The sequence below is a fragment of the Phoenix dactylifera genome, chromosome 1 (genome assembly GCF_051530095.1).
Source record: "Phoenix dactylifera cultivar Ajwa chromosome 1, Ajwa_hap1_PhDact_Kaust_v1.1, whole genome shotgun sequence".
NCBI classification, from domain to species: Eukaryota; Viridiplantae; Streptophyta; class Magnoliopsida; order Arecales; family Arecaceae; genus Phoenix; species Phoenix dactylifera.
Window position 1 is genome coordinate 46,209,578 of NC_143190.1, and position 11,589 is coordinate 46,221,166.

General features: G+C 37.7%; 1 protein-coding gene across 22 annotated transcripts; it reads right to left on the reverse strand.

Moving 5' to 3' along the window:
* Window positions 1-281: 281 nt before the first annotated feature.
* Window positions 282-10,490, reverse strand: LOC148715337 (uncharacterized). 22 transcript variants are annotated; one of them, XM_089924541.1, is made up of 6 exons: window positions 10,195-10,426; window positions 4,770-4,834; window positions 4,234-4,327; window positions 3,687-4,049; window positions 3,359-3,579; window positions 282-3,244 (listed from the first exon to the last, which is right to left on the reverse strand). In XM_089924541.1, exons 5-6 carry the CDS (start codon window positions 3,546-3,548, stop codon window positions 2,019-2,021), a joined length of 1,416 nt encoding a protein of 471 aa, XP_089780667.1. In that variant the 5' UTR covers window positions 3,549-3,579; window positions 3,687-4,049; window positions 4,234-4,327; window positions 4,770-4,834; window positions 10,195-10,426; the 3' UTR covers window positions 282-2,018. The 22 variants fall into 22 exon arrangements, with proteins under 22 accessions (XP_089780667.1, XP_089780666.1, XP_089780668.1 ...); XM_089924540.1 differs by having other exon boundaries at window positions 4,207-4,327; XM_089924542.1 differs by having other exon boundaries at window positions 282-3,271; window positions 4,207-4,327.
* Between the last annotated feature and the right edge of the window lie 1,099 nt (window positions 10,491-11,589).

The window sequence follows — 11,589 nt, forward strand, 5'->3', positions numbered from 1 at the left end:
TCAAGTTTTCTATGTGAATATGGACAGTGGGTGTTATGCTATATTTTGCTGATATATTGTAGAGTAATTGATACTTTTCGTTTTTGGCAATTTTGATTCATTTTTAACGAAATCGGACTGGTTTATGACAAGATATAAGCCATGTGTAGATTTTTTTTCTTTTTTTCTGTTGAGAAAGCAAAGAACATATGAGGTCTGACAGACCACTACACATTCATGGTAGAAAGCAAAAAGGTGCAAAATAAACATAACAGAACCCAGGGAACAAGAGGAACAAGAAATCATGAGAAGCCAGAATCCCTATAGCAAAACAAATGACACACAAACAGCACCAGAAACGGCCTTACAAACTCCTGGAAAAAGTCGCAACTATTAAACATACTAAAACACAACCAGAGAGTTTTTAAAGTACTAACAACAGCAGAATAAGCATCTAAACGGCATAAGCAAGAGGTTTTCTCAAAGTACCCAGGACATCAATAGGGGGCAGTCGCAGCTCCAATGCAAACATCCAAAAAAGCCTTCACCACAATAAGAACCCGATACATACAAAATAGCTCGGTTCAACAATAACTACCAACCTTGTCATGAAAACCTTCGCCAATTAAGAAGCGGCATCTTCAGGTGATTTAAACTGAACACCAGCCACACTCCTAAACTTCATAAAGAACATAGCACTTGAGCCGCCTCTTGGAACCTCAGCTGAAAACACGCTCTGCAGGAACTTTTAGGTGAAGAGGAACCCAACAACAGCAACTTCCAAGTCATTTCCCCTGCAGCAACCTATTTTGGAAACACTACAATCAAGTCATTCTACTGATTTCTTCCCAGCTTCTCCACTATCAGGTGCTGCATGGGTAGCCTTTCTTATTTTTTCTGTAATACCAACTCAATGAAAGACCATATTAGTGAAACCATTTCTTCATCTGTATTAGAGCCAGTTTGGAAAATCCAGCAGCATTGGGCTAGATTTGCTGTTAGATCATGGATTACACTATCTATTTAGGTAAGGCCCATATCAACCCGATCTCTGTCCAGGTCAAATCCTGCGGGAGAAAAAAAAAAGACCTCCATATGTCTCTTTTTTTCATCATGCAATCTGACAAGCCAATATATGGGATACAGGCCAAGCCTAGGACAGACCTTTAAAAAAAAAAAGGCCCGGGCAGGCCTAACAGTGGCAATTCCCCTAGGAAATCCAGCCTAAATGCCTAATTCTGCTGGATTTCCCAAACAGGCCCTGAGCTGTTCAGAATTTCTATTGGCAGCTTTTCCATATTAAAGATGGAGTAACCAACAACAAGCATGGTATCTCTCAAAACAAAGTACTAACAATCGAAAGAATGCTAATGATACGAAAAAAAATTGGGCCAAAATTTATGCGACATTTTGCATTCTATGGGCAACTAAACACAACTTTATCTGCTTCAGAAATGAAGCAACTATAGTTACTTCAGACAGAAATTTTGTCTATTGACAGAAATAGCTAAGACATTGACAATACAAACAAATTTATGTTCAGAATATATGTAACACAAAAAGAGAACCTTAGATGAGAAAACACTCTACATGAGATTATATGGCTGTGGTACTTCCATGAACAGTGCTCCCCAAAAAAGCAGAAAGTCAATACAGAGTTCCCATTAATAAGCAATTCAGATCCAAGCGGAATCATTGATGCCCTAAAAATGAAGAGAGTTTACAGATACCCTAAACCTATGCAGCTTTTACTGACTCTCCCTGGTAATGATGTACCTTGTTAAGCTGCCTGAGACAGTATAATGGCTATAAAAAGAAAAAAATCCAGTAGCTTCAGAAACTTCTTGATATACTCATGCTGTTCCATATATTTTGCAAATATTGGTAACAATACTGAACAAATTGTGATGTTTTCATCCACCTGGAAAGCACGGCTTCGCCTTTTTTTCTAGGCAGCCAAATATGCTTGACGAATAACATTTGGAAGGATAACATGTCAAACTGTGAAAAAACTTGTGCAGTACTATTAACCATTATCCTTAACCTTGTAGTGGGGTCTTCCTTAGTTTCTCCAGCTTCAGACCCATATCAATGGCCAAATCCTTCCTTCCACCATCAAGAAGAGTTTCTTTTAATTTACTATACAACTGGCCTGAAGGTCTAATCCCCTTATCCAGCATCTCTTGGAAGTATTTGCAAGCATCATCCAGCTTGTTTTCATAGCATAGTCCATTGATCAATGCTGAGAACATGTGCATACAAGGAAGAACTCCCCTCTCGGTCATCTGCTTCCATACTTTCAAAGCCATATCTACTCTTTCCTCGGTACAGAACATGCTAACCATCATAGTATATGTATTAAGCAGGGGCTCACAACCGGCCTCCCTGCCCATCCTCTGGAAAACCTGATAGGCATCTTCTATCTTGCCAGCTTTTATAAGATGATGCAGAATTATGTCATAAGTACGGGTGTTCGGACCAATCCTGCATCTCTTCATTTCATCCACCATTCTAAAAGCATCCTCAAATTGCATAACCCAACAGTAAGAACCCACTACAGCATTATAAGTGGGTATTTCAGGGGCGAAACCACTAGCTTTAGATAGCTCAAAGTACTTCAAAGCTTCACTCAATCTTTTCTCGGAACCCAAGCCATTGATTAGAGTACAATATATGTGAGGACTTGGCTTGCAATTCTTTGCCTCCATCTCATGGAAGATCTTTATGGCCTCATCGCATCTTCGAGACCTGCAGAAAGAATTTATAAGTATCCCATAGGTTACAACATCCGGTTTGAAGCCTTCATCGATCATTTCTTGATAAACTGCCTTCAACCTCTTCAAGTCCAGTTCGTGCCCCCAACCTTCCAAAAGAATGGTGTAGGTCTTCAGGTCAGGACTGAATCTTCTCCTCCTCTTCATGTCATTGAAGATCTCCTGGGCCTTCTTAACATGCTTGGATTTGCTCATAATATCAATCAACCAGTTATAGTCTGATAATTCCGGACTCAAGCCATACACACCCATCTTCTCAAAAGTTTCAGTGGCTTCTCTGATCTTCCTAGCTCTGGCATACCTCCGAGTGATCAATGCGAAGGTATCTTTGGTCAACAGACCCCTCTGCCTCATAGACTCCACCAAGCTCCAGATTAATCTAAACTGTTTGATCTTGCCAAGTGCTTCGATTAGATGATGGAAGCTCTCAGTGCTGTACTTGAAACCTTGCTGCTTCTCGGCCCAACGAAAGAACACAAGTGCAAGCATCCCTGCATTGCTTAGCTTCTTAAGGATTTCTGCCACAAGGACGGGTGAAACTGATACTCCGGCTTCATCTAGGGAAGATGGTATGCTATAATTGGAATGGTTGGAGAGAATCTTACAAATCTTTTCAGCATCCTTGGAGATTTGCTTGCTATCTGAAGTTGGGGTTTCCTCGGCAGATGCAGGCTCAACAAAAAATTGGGTTTTTGACAAATTGTGAATGGATTTCTGAAAAACAAAAAGAAAGCTCATTCCACGAAACTCAAATTGACTGCCATTGTGTTGGCGCATTTGCTTGCTGATAGGCATCGAACTCTCATTTGAAATTCCATCATATAATCTGGGAAAAGGATTGATAGAGTTAACAAAAACAGCAGGGTTATGAGGAATCTTGCGCCAAGAAACGAACTTTGTGAATTTATCAGAGGAATTAACAGCATTTCTTGCCGTCTTTTTTAGGGGATGGAGATGACAGAGAAGACCCATCTCTAATCCAAATGCACACAATCAAATAAGAGCATAAAAGGAACCACTCTACGCATCACGATCCCCTTTTCATCGGAAATTCCAGTTCTTTTATATCGATTCTGGAGCAGTAGCAATGACAGAGTGACCCGCCACTATAAATTTCTCAGTCCAGTGGAAACTAGTGAAAAAGATTCTTCGATCAAAAGTTGTTTCTTTTTCTACCGTTTTAGGCGATCCACTGAACAAATTGAGGAGAATCTAATTCAATTCCGATAAGGCAAAGCCAGGATCAAACCTCAAAAAAAGTTTTTTTTTGAATCGAAAAACCAGATGAGTCCATTCCTGAGATGAAAATGAAAAAGTTAGCCACTAGCTGAAAGTAATGTACAGCAGCCAATGTGAGAAACAACTGTCGCAAACTAACAGTTAAATCTGAGAAGTAAGCAAATAAGCAAACAAAGTGTTCCAAGCAGGCAACAAAAGAAGGTTGAGTTGGAACCACGTATTTGTTTTGGGAATTTCTCACTTGAGTCACATGCAGTGCTGATGCATGACTGTATCAGTTTAAGATGAATTGGTCACCAATGAAAAACTGGATCCAAAAGATAAATCACCACACCCTATTGAAATTAAATCATCAATTAGAATCAGCAATACAGTAGAAACTGACATGCAACTCCAACAATTATAACATTCTACTCAGATAATGCGCAAGCAAATGAAAGCTACAGATTTCGGTGGTTTGAATAAGATAATTGCATCGCATTTCCAAATCCAATTGCTTACAAGAAAACTGATTAAACTATTACTGTGGTGCTTTCTTTTACTTATAACCACCATATATTTGAGGAAAGAACATTGAAATCTCGTCTTTTGCAAGCTAAGCAAAAGATTGGACAGAAAATTCCAGTTCAGTATGCCCCCAACTCCACAACTATAATTTCATACGAAGTAAACAAGTACAAGCATCTTCTCCCAAAATCTTTGAAAAATTCCGAAAATTGCAAGCTACTGGATAATCAATTTTCCAACAAACAGTATAAGAGACATAGAATAGCTGACCTTGTCTCCAGCTTAGAAGATGAAAATAAAGGGTGGACAATCCAAAGCTCCGTATAATGCAATGACTGTTCAAAAAAATATATATATAAGAACATCGAAACAGATGCTGATTATTTTAAAAAAAAACTACTTAAAACCCATGAAAAAAAGGGGGCTTTCTGAAATGGGGTTGAAGAATTCAGAACTTCCACAACCAAAATCGAACCTTTCAGAGAAGAATCATAGGAAGCGACGTTAATCTTCGATTTAAGGATTAAAAACAGAAAACTTGATACCCCGAGATTCAATTGGTCCCTAAAGTGAAGAAAATGATCCAAAAAATAAGGAAAAAAATGATATCTGGATCAAAATGGAGAGAAGAAGATAGAGAACGGATTTTTCCGATCTCCTAGGGTTCTTAGTCACCGGCGGATTGATGGAGAGTAGATAAGGGTTAGGCTTGGGCGGATTCCGACTCCCAGCGAGGAGGAGAGGGGCAAGAACGGAACGTACTCCTACGCGAGATTCCGTATAGAATTCGCGTGGGTGCACTGGCTTCGACCTAGATCCTATCCGGACTTGCGCGTAAATAGTTACATGCGATCTCCTAGATCTGCTGTTCATTTTACCTAGAATTGCGGGGGCCAGCCTGTGAAATGGTCATGATCAATGGCTGATTTTTTTTTTTTTTGGATTTTTTTTCTTCCCACTCGAACTCCTGTACAACTTCAGAATCATGGAAGGCTCTCTTAACTTCTCTCGCTCTCAACAGACTTAAGAAAGTAGAGGATTAGTCATGAACCAGTATAGCTAATGCATAATATACTTATTCTAGGAATATTTGGATTAGATGCAACACATGCAACTTAGCAGAAATTGGCAGCCAATTGATCACTGTATCCTATCATAAAATGGGGAATTTCATGCATCATATGCACTTTTAGTTCGAGTCTCGCAAACACAACTTGGATGATAACATGATATAGTTAACTTGGTTATATCCATACCTTATTTGAAATTTATATGGCATTCTAGTTTATTACTATAGGCAAATTTTGTCAATCTTCTATCTATATCAATCCTCGAGTCCCTCTCTTTTATTAGACGAATAACCGACATAGCCTAAATTTTGGCAAAGACATTTGTGTGGGTGTTTTCATCCATTATACTAGGAATGGATCATACTCAGTCAATGGCACCATTGTCTATTGTATTGAATGGAGTGATAATTTCGATACACAAAATAATGATTGGATGTAGAAAAAAAAAATATAAATGCCTCTTTTGGAACTATTTAAATATAATATATTTTTCAATTAGATAAAACTTAGATACGATTCTCGCCAAAGGTATTCAAAGATCTCCAATTTGGATCAGAGATTACAAATCAAGATATTGAAGAAGCGATAAGGTAGAAAATATGGAAGAAAGATAGTCGAACTGCAAGCTCGCATGTATTTTGCTCCTCATAATGGAAAATGTGCACAAAATTGAGAAAAATGAAAAAAAAAAAGATTAGATGAGGATGTGAGCATGTCGGTCTATGAGATTCTTATGTGATCGAATATGTAAAAGGCTACCTGTATCTCTTGTCTAAGGATAGGCTACCTGTATCTCTTGTCTAAGGATACTCTGCTTGGAAAAATATTAGAATTACTAGTAAATTTTAAACATATATTAAGAGAAAAATGTAAAATTTAAGTTGATTGTGTATGGAAACTAAGCCTTGCCTTGCCCCTGTTTCTAATCTAGTATATTTTAGGTTGATCATGCTTGATTCATCCTACCAAATTGAGCCCAATCTAAGATGACTTGGTTGACTAGACATAGCCCTATGCTCATTAAAAAAAACATAGACAGAGAACTTTTTTTCTTTTGGATAATTCAACCCATGGGTGAACAACTTGCCCTACGATTACTAAGTTTAGTTTCAACAAATTGGCTCCATAGTCCTCAATGTCATCTCTGATGCATAATCATAGCCATAGCTTGAAACCTTGAAGCACTAGCCATAGCTTGAAACCTTCAATATCGCACTAGCCATAGCTTGAAACCTTGAAGCACTTCGACATAATCGGATATTATGATCTTTTTTTCAAAAAGGCAATATAAATTACAAGGATCTAAAACTACACGGTTAGTCATTGACCACTGGCCATTGCCTCGAGAGAGATATTACAGCTATTTTCTTATGAGAGATGGTCTGTTCTAGTGCACCAATTTCCATAAAAAAAAAATGAAGAGAGTTACAGAAACTCCTTCAGATACCCTAAACCTATGCAACCTACTCTTACCAGAGCAACTTTTACTGACTCTCCCTGGTAATGATATGTACCAGGGAAGATGGTTGTAAATGAGGAAATTGGCTTTGAGCTTTAGGAAAGGATGGATTAGATGGATTAACAGGGAAAAAGCTTCCAGAGCTGTTAGAATGTCCATCATGATGCATGTTCACATAAGGTGGAGGAAGATAAGAAACAGAAGGATTCATTGAAGCAGAACCTAAAGATGTATTTGGCAGTGGATCAATTCCAGGAGGCAATGGCTGTCCATGAAAGTTAGCCATGAGTTCTCAGCAAGAAAACTAATGCTAATTAGATGGTCAGCCACACATAGGACCTGAAAGATATTAATTTAAGAAAAAAACAAAGAAACTTGGTGGAATTCTTTAAAATAGTCCACGTAAGATCCTTGATCTGCCAACAGTCTATGGCTCTATGCTAAAGGTGCAGCCTGAAACACATTAACAAGCATAATACCAACATTAGTAGAAGAACAATTTAAATTCAGAGGGATTAAGATGAAATGACAGAAACTTCTAAAAGAAAATGATGAACAGCTAAATTGCATCTTTGGAGAATTCAACTATTTGAGAACGTGTAACACGGCACTAGCAACCAATATATAATATATTAAAACTAATTTAACAATTTATATATATGTCCGAGTGCATGCACACCAACCAACCAATCTGTTTCCAATAATGGCTCAATTAGATGTATTTGAAACACTATCAGCCTTAATTTAGTTTCCAGAAAACAGACAATCTCTATTTAATAAACAGAAATTAGACATATCACTTGTTACAGCTTAATCCTCTTAACCATAACTGCATTTTGGGTTCATTCCATGACTGACATATATTTTCAGTGCGTATAGGACTAACAGTTTAACACAACTGCGAAGAAAGTTTTGCATCACAAGGACTTACGATAAGTAGGAATCCTGAGAATGAAAATTCCTAGATTCCAAAATAGTTCTTTTCAACTTGAATTGCAGTCAAGTCATGCATATGATGAAGCATATAATTCAAGAATCATAGATCCATATCAAATTCTCAAATCATGAAGAGCAGGAAGTTTTCATGGCCTACTATGACTGATGCTATACTCTTAACAGAAACCATGCTTCAGTAACAATCTTAATTCTATCTGTAACAACCAAAATTTCCCAAAGGAAAAAAAAACTGAAACTGCTTTGTTTTGCAGACAATAACTCCCAACTTCGATCTCTTTTATAGAAAACAAATAGAATATTAAGGATAAATGACTGATACAAGAAAAAAAATCAACCCAGTAATTCATAATGCAAGTTGAGTCCAGAACTTTCACTACATTTTTATATATCTTTCTTTTTCAATGGCACAAGATTCCCAATTCTTCCTTTTAAGTTTGATTGGAGTTGGATATTTCCCAAATTTGCAAGTTATTGACAAATTGTATAGGCACAAAGTTATTAAGCCTTGATTTTAAAATGGGAAAGGAGAGAACAAATTTTTGGATGAGCTTGGCATGGAGGAGGTTCAACTGAGAAGATGGCATGGTCAAGAATCAAAAGATGAACCAAGGGGACACAATTGACCAAGTGCAAAAAATTGTGGAGCAGCAACGGACTCGCTCCTCTGAATATAAAAGAAATTATCAATAAGCTTGAAGGAAATCCAGCACTAAACTAGCAGTCCCTCTTCAATAACAATCAAACAACATGAATTCATGCTAAATTAACGCACATTTCAGATAACAATTGATTATAGTGTTGACTATATGTTAATTAATCAAAAATAAAAAAGAAATCTTCCATTTTCTTTCTATGCTTCATCTCTTCCCAAGTTCACGGTAATTTTGGAGGGTTGTGGCCTAGTTGCATCAAATCAAACTATGACAAATAATGCATAACAGACTAGTGCCTGGTCACCAATTGGCCATATAGTTTCCATTGTAGGCCTATATTTACCTTCTCAAGTGTCTGGCACCCATTACTACAAAGCTATAAGCTGATCCTAGACTAATAGTTATCCATAAAATCTAGTCAATCCTTCAAGGGAACCATCTCAACTTAGAGGCATGCTCCATAGCCAAGACCATATTTGATTGACGATAGGCTTGGATGACAATGATGACGATGATCGATCATTGTTTCAAATCTTGAGACAACTACCTCACAAGGAAATCTTAGATTACAAATATTTGCAATTTATCTCTTAGCAAGTGAAGCTAATAAAACATATTATGATTGCAAAATGGTCTGCTGTGGCCTCTGGTTTGAAAAATTGTGATATAAGTGCAATGCAATAAAGGCCACTGATGGAAAAGGACCAAGAGAAAGAGAATAAGGCAAAGAGGCATAAGTATTGTTGCCCAACAGAATTAGGATCTGAATTAAAATTTAACCGAAATACTCTAAGATCTTGCCTCCAAAACTATGCAAACGGGACTGATTGAATTAGATGGATTCCACTGAACCATCCAATACACCCGGAATTGCTGAGTCAAAAGTAATAAGGCTCAGAAATGCTCATGTTACCAAGCAGTTCTTGCTACAAACAATACGTCCACTAACAAGACACATTAATGCATTAGTTTAAAAAAAAACTTATGTATTGTATATTGCATATAAAAAATTTCTTTAACCCCTGTTTTAGCTAGAAAATACCACGCACCACACCTCGGGCCCCTTACTCGTTATCGTCCAATAAGCATACTACATAGAGATAACCAGCAATATTTCCCTCTTAGACCAAGCTAGTCACTTGGACTGATACGTTCAAAGCTCACGCAATATGGAGTTTGGAAACCTGGGAGCTCCTTCCCCTGAATGATATCGAAAATGAAAGAATCGGTGCCCAAAATGATAGAGACTTTCTTTCCTTCCTTAGCCCGCAAAAGACCTCCTTCTTTGCCAGGGATAACATTTCAGCAAACAATTCATCGACATATAACATATGCTGATTTCGAGTTTGTGATGCCCAGAAGAATATGAAACAGGCATCCATGAATAGGCAGTCCCCAGAATAAATTTTCCAACTATAACGAAGGTGAAGATGGCCCTAAGCCTATACCATCGAACATTAAATTAAAGAGAGAATTATTCAAATAGAACAAGCATACTGGATGGAAGATTTTCTTTTTTCTTAAAAAAAGAAGAAGAAAGAATTGTTTCGACTTACTTTGGCGATGGCCGACGGAAAAGGAGGAGAGGAGAAAGGGGAAGAGTTACGGGATGGGAGGGGGGTTTTGCTTCGCTTCTCTTGCCGTGCCGACCAAGGGCTTGGGCGCTTGGGGTTCTTCTTTTCGGGACGGACCGAGTGGCGTCACCCCCGGTGATAGCGATGCAAAAAGAAAAAGCAGCTTGGATGGCGAGGGCGGAATGGAAGACCGACTCGATCGAGCCCGAGGTACCGAGCCCGGGAAATGGCTCCGGCTAGGCTGGCCTTTTCGCCTGCTCTGGTTTTTGCTGTTAGACGGCGCGAGAGATGCACGTGGGAAAACGGGTGCTTGTAGTATCCACGTGTGGCTGGATCTCATCGGACCGTATTGGCTGAGCGCAACTCATTTAGGGCCGGGATTAGATGGATTTTCTACCGGTTTGATGGATTCGGCTCCCACGCAAACCGTGCGAGAAAAAAATAAAATAATATATATATATATATACATATATATATATATATATATATATATATATATATATATACATACATATTCTTTTAAATATCAAAATTATATAAATATTTTTTAATATTAATATATATATATATATTTATAAAGTATTTATTTTGCTATTTTATTTTTTATCCTTATTTTTCATATATATTCATCCCATCTAATATCATTAAAAAATTAATAATTTTAAATTAAAATAATTAAATTATTTTTAATGGATAAATATAAAAAATATTTCATGATAAAAAATAAAAAACTAATTTCAAAATTTTATTTTATTTTTAATTAAAAATAAATTTGATTTCTTTTAATGATGTTAGAAAAAATGAAATTTGTTAAAAAAATATTTTATAAAAATATAAAGATAAATATAAATTTTAAAAATATTTATATATATTTGAATTTTTAGAAGAATGTTTATGAAAAAAAACCCGAAATAAAAAGATCGGGTTTTTTTATTTAACTAAACGATAGTGACTCATCCGGTCCCACCTCTCACCTCCTCGAACCCCCACTCTCGGAGGCCCTCGGCGAGCGGAGAATGGAAACCGTCGCGACCGCCTTCGCCTCCATCTTTCCTTCTTTCTCTTCTTCTCTTGTGCCCTCCTCTTCTCCTTCGATTCCCTATGGCAAGAGGCGGCAGCGCCGCCTGACTCAGGAAAAAAGCGCACCAGTCAGTTAGAGCCACCGCATTGACGGGACGTAGGAGGACGCTGTCGGAGGGGTGGGCTCTATCGGGTACGGTGGCCGGGGTTTCTGGGATGCCGAGGTTCGAGGAGCTCGACACTACTAACATGCTTCTCCGCCAGAGGATCGTCTTCTTGGGCTCCAAGGCTCACAAACACCCATTTTTATCTCATATTCTGGCTTCATTTGTTGAATTTTCTATTTAAACCGCGCAT